At 54.8% G+C, this 1,873-nt stretch overlaps 1 protein-coding gene across 1 annotated transcript, besides 2 other annotated features; it reads right to left on the reverse strand.

The window, feature by feature from the left end:
* Positions 1 to 1,873: a sequence feature (areas not merged during assembly with more than two copies in the genome that could not be assigned to a particular haplotype).
* Positions 90 to 138: a sequence feature (A-rich).
* Tc00.1047053507239.10 (hypothetical protein, conserved) lies at positions 377 to 1,873 on the reverse strand (the record flags this gene model as incomplete). The annotated part of the gene is made up of 1 exon (XM_797453.1): positions 377 to 1,873. A coding segment is annotated over one exon (1,497 nt), but the record flags the coding sequence as incomplete, so codon positions are not given.

Consider the following 1,873-nt stretch of genomic DNA (forward strand, 5'->3'; position numbering starts at 1 on the left):
TCGGGCCATCCGGAACACGCACAACACACGTGCACTAAGAAAGACAGAGAGAAGAAAACGGCACCGATGCAGTCATCCTGCTGCAAGCCAAAAGAAAAAAAGAAGAAACAAAAAAAAGTACAAAAAAGAAAAAAAAAAGGATCCAGTCGCAAAGAGATCTTCCCTCACACTACCTTTTTAAATCCGTCGTCTGTGGCTTGAAATCCTCTCAATTCATCCCTCAGTGCCTCCCATTACGCCAAAGAGAAATAATGTACAGAGAGAAAAATGAAGTAAGAAAGAGAAGTCGTAAAAAAAAAAGAGGAACCCAAAAACAAAAGGAATCCAGCAGTGCTTTTCCATCCATCCCGCCTTTTACCCCCCTTCTCCTCTCCACTCATACGAACTCTATCGTACAGCCCCGTGAGTTCACCTCAAAAGCAGGAAAAAGCGATCGATTCAGGCTGACACGCTCAAAGGCAACGCCACAGTCAACATCGTCCCGACGGAACCGTATCGTCCGCGTCACCGTGTCAAGAGAGCAGCTGATCTCCTCACCGATACGCACAGCAGCTGTATTATTATTTGTATTAGTAGTATTATTAGTAGTTGCGCCATCCTTGTTGTTGTTACAGTGACTCAGCGGTTCCTTCGTGGTGATGCCAGGAGCAGCGCGCTGAAACGCAGGGTAAGGCACGTCCACCATCCCCTGCGCCGGACAAAATAAAGTGCCGCGGCCCAAATGCAGATAGTAGCAGTTTGTGTACCGCAATGAGTTCTGCGCCGGACCAAACCCCTCCAGAGGCAGATAGCGGTCAGCAAACCCTACAAGCAGACCATCGCAATGCATACACACCCGTATTGTGTACTCGAAACACGACGGAGCAGCAGACTGCTGCGCAGTGAGAACTGTTCGGTGGTCCAGTGCCCCGAGCGCGGAGACCGTCATGGTGTCCAATAAACTTGGAAGCAACAGGCGCTGCAGACGTGTGCCGTTGTTTGACACCTGTAGGCGCCCCCCAGTAAAACCAAATGTGTGGCGTGGGATTGGCCCACGGATTCCTCCATTCAAGTAAACTTGACGCGTGGCGCTACCGTTCGCTGCCACTTCACAATCATCATCTTTTTTTACTCCTCGAGGAATCCGAGGTGGGGGCGATGTGAAGGAAGTGATCTTGTCGCCCTTTAGAACCCCAGCGTCACCGCCAGCGTGGCCAGTTGAATGGCTCGTGCGAGACGGCTCCCCGCGTTGAAGACGCTCCAACACCGTGCCCAGCCGCTCCGCTACGGCGGTCGCAAGAGGCTCAGTGAGAGGGTCACACAGAAGGACGGCCGCAGAGGCCATACGCCGCCGCCCCGACGTGTCCACATCCCGCATCTCCTCCAGCAGAAGGTGCAGCATATCCCGCTGCTTCCTCAGGTGCTTCGCGAGTCGGCAGTTCTTCTCATGGCCCACAACGCCGGTGGCATCCCCTGAAGTGATCGGCTCGACAGTCTGCAATGCATCGTTCAGCAGAGTCACGGCTTCCATCAGCTTCACGACGCACTCCGCGGCAAGGCGGCGGTCTCTCCCACGGGAAGTTTCATCCCTAAGCGGTGAGGTAGAGGTCAGGTGTTGTTGTTGCTGCTGCTGCTGCTCTTCTTCTTCTTCTCGTCGTGGCCTCCGAAGAGCGTAATCTCTTGCGAAGAGCATTGCCTCCACCGCATAATCCACCTTCGCTGCTAAACTCCGTAGCCGCGTGTCCAGCGACGTGTCCACGTGCCCGACGGACCTCGCCAGGAAATCGCGGCGGGATGCCTGCGACTCCACCGGCTGAAGCCAACTGGTCCCCGCCTGCGGAGCAGAAGATGAGTGCCGGCCCGTCGCATGCGCAAGGCATTCTGGCAAGTCGCG

The sequence above is a fragment of the Trypanosoma cruzi genome, genomic scaffold, assembly GCF_000209065.1.
Source record: "Trypanosoma cruzi strain CL Brener 1047053513199 genomic scaffold, whole genome shotgun sequence".
Lineage (NCBI taxonomy): Eukaryota > Euglenozoa > Kinetoplastea > Trypanosomatida > Trypanosomatidae > Trypanosoma > Trypanosoma cruzi.